This window comes from Propithecus coquereli, unplaced genomic scaffold, assembly GCF_000956105.1.
Source record: "Propithecus coquereli isolate 6110/MARCELLA unplaced genomic scaffold, Pcoq_1.0 Scaffold190, whole genome shotgun sequence".
Classification (NCBI taxonomy): domain Eukaryota; kingdom Metazoa; phylum Chordata; class Mammalia; order Primates; family Indriidae; genus Propithecus; species Propithecus coquereli.
In genome coordinates this window covers 943,618-946,193 of record NW_012143857.1, presented here as the reverse complement: position 1 = coordinate 946,193, position 2,576 = coordinate 943,618, and the positions used below count along the sequence as shown (strand labels likewise).

Genomic DNA, 2,576 nt, shown 5'->3' with positions numbered 1-2,576 from the left:
ATATCAACTTAATGGTTGATAGAGTGGTAAGTAAAGATCACTTTTAACTGAAGCATTATACTTGTTAGCACACTGATTGTATTACCTGTGGTATAATCTTTAATCATTCGTCCTTAGATATTGGCTCTATCATTTGGCCAGTTCTTGCTATTCTTCTTCTTTTATCCTGAGCACTTCAGATCCGCATATCCTTTCCCTCTTTTTCTTTCCATATTGTCTGTATTTGTTATTCAAAAATTACCTTAAGAACCACAATTTGCTCCTCTGAAAGTCCAGCCCAATTCTATTCCTCTATGTTTATGTGTCAGCAGTCTTCTCCTTTTTCTTCCCCTTTATCTTCTCTTTTTGTCTTCCTCTTCCTCCTCGCCTTCCTTCTGCTACTTTTCTTTATCCTCCTAATTCATCTTTAATTAAAATTACTCATAATCAGCCTTATAAAACTGCATAGTTGTTGCTGTTGTTGTTATTTGAACTTTCTTCCACAATTAGTTTTTCTTAATTGATGCGAATATTAGTACATATTTATGGGATACACATGGAAGCAAAATTAGATTTTAAGCTGTTAGAAATATTATATTTCACATTAAAAAAATGATTGTAAACCTTCAGGCTCATCCAGTAGTTCATAAATACTGTGGATCACATTATTAATTTATTGTTTCATTAATATATAAAGTAAGTAGGCAGAGGAACTTAAAATTTTATTTGTAAGATAAGATTTAGGTTAAATAAAAAATAAAATGGGTAAATAGAAGATAGAAAGTAATATTAACTATTTTATAGTGGTGTAGGAAGCACATAATGACAAAAATAAAAACAGAGAAAGAGCAGTTGCATTATGGCAGACTACTAGAATTACTAATATGTAACTGGAGTAACTTCTCAGCTACTTACTATTATATTTTAATAAATGAATCAATGAGCTCCCAGCATGCCCCGCGCCGCCGACGCCGCCGCCGCCGCCGCGCCGCGGCTTGAGGGCGGGAGGCTGGGGGAGGGTAGCGGAGCCGGCGCCGCCGCCATGTTGGGTCTCAGGCGGCTGCTGTAGGCGCCGACAGAGCGAGCGGGAGTGCGGAGCAGCGACAGCGGCGGCGGCGCCATGAGCGGGGGCACCCCTTACATGGGCAGCAAGATCAGCCTCATCTCCAAGGCGGAGATCCGCTACGAGGGCATCCTCTACACCACCGTAGCCCTCGCCAAAGTTCGATCCTTTGGTACAGAAGACAGACCAACAGATCGTCCAATACCACCTCGAGATGAAGTCTTTGAATACATTATTTTCCGAGAGAGTGATATTAAAGACCTCACTGTTTGTGAGCCACCGAAACCGCAGTGTTCTTTGCCTCAAGATCCAGCTATCGTTCAGTCTTCATTAGGTTCATCTGCTTCTTCATTCCAGTCAGTAGGTTCTTATGGACCTTTTGGCAGGATGCCCACGTACAGTCAGTTCAGTCCAAGTTCATTAGTCGGGCAGCAGTTTGGTGCTGTTGGTGTTGCTGGAAGCTCCTTGACATCCTTTGGAACAGAAACATCAAACAGTGGTACCTTAACCCAAAGTAGCGCAGTTGGTTCTGTCTTTACACAGGATACAAGATCTCTAAAGACACAATTATCTCAAGGTCGTTCAAGCTCTCAGTTAGACCCTTTGAGAAAAAGCCCAACCATGGAACAAGCAGTGCAGACCGCCTCAGCCCACTTACCTGCTCCAGCACCTGTTGGGAGAAGGAGCCCCGTATCAACCAGGCCTTTGCCATCTACCGGCCAAAAAGCAGTAGAGAATCAAGAGCACAGGCGAGCCGAAGTGCACAAAGTTTCAAGGCCAGAAAACGAGCAACTCAGAAATGATAGCAAGAGACAAGTTGCTCCAGGTGCTCCTACGGCTCCAAGAAGAGGGCGTGGGGGTCATCGAGGTGGCAGGGGAAGATTTGGTATTCGGCGAGATGGTCCAATGAAATTTGAGAAAGACTTTGACTTTGAAAGTGCAAACGCACAATTTAACAAGGAGGAAATTAACAGAGAGTTTCATAATAAACTTAAATTAAAAGAGGATAAACTTGAGAAACAAGAGAAGCCGGTAAATGGTGAAGATAAAGGAGACTCGGGAGTAGACACACAAAACAGTGAAGGAAATGCCGATGAAGAGGATCCGCTCGGACCTAATTGCTACTACGACAAAACCAAATCCTTCTTCGATAATATTTCTTGTGATGATAATAGAGAACGAAGACCAACCTGGGCTGAAGAGAGAAGATTAAACGCTGAAACATTTGGAATCCCACTTCGTCCAAACCGTGGCAGTGGCGGGTACAGAGGCAGAGGAGGTCTTGGTTTCCGTGGTGGCAGAGGGCGTGGCGGTGGCAGAGGTGGTACCTTCACCATGCCTCGAGGATTTCGTGGTGGATTCAGAGGAGGTCGAGGGGGCAGGGAGTTTGCAGATTTTGAATATAGGAAAGACAACAAAGTTGCTGCATAGTCTACAAACAAGTCTTTGAAAATAGGTGAATTTCTAGCTCTTTGTGGTCCTGAAATTGGCTTCAGTCTTTGCCAAGGATGAAGAAGCGGATTCGCTGTGTACC

General features: G+C 43.6%; 1 protein-coding gene across 2 annotated transcripts; it reads left to right on the top strand.

The window, feature by feature from the left end:
• The first annotated feature begins 1,086 nt into the window (after window positions 1-1,086).
• On the top strand, window positions 1,087-2,570 carry LOC105809193 (protein LSM14 homolog A). Of its 2 annotated transcripts, XM_012642953.1 has the most exons (2): window positions 1,087-1,619; window positions 1,797-2,570. In XM_012642953.1, the coding sequence occupies exons 1-2, from the start codon at window positions 1,100-1,102 to the stop codon at window positions 2,471-2,473; spliced, it is 1,197 nt and encodes a 398-aa protein (XP_012498407.1). In that variant the 5' UTR covers window positions 1,087-1,099; the 3' UTR covers window positions 2,474-2,570. The 2 variants fall into 2 exon arrangements, with proteins under 2 accessions (XP_012498407.1, XP_012498406.1); XM_012642952.1 differs by having other exon boundaries at window positions 1,087-2,570.
• The last annotated feature ends 6 nt before the right edge of the window (window positions 2,571-2,576 follow it).

Bases quoted from the DNA above. Each gene is read 5' to 3' on its own strand.
- LOC105809193 (XM_012642952.1), top strand. From the start codon at position 1,100: ATGAGCGGGGGCACCCCTTACATGGGCAGCAAGATCAGCCTCATCTCC.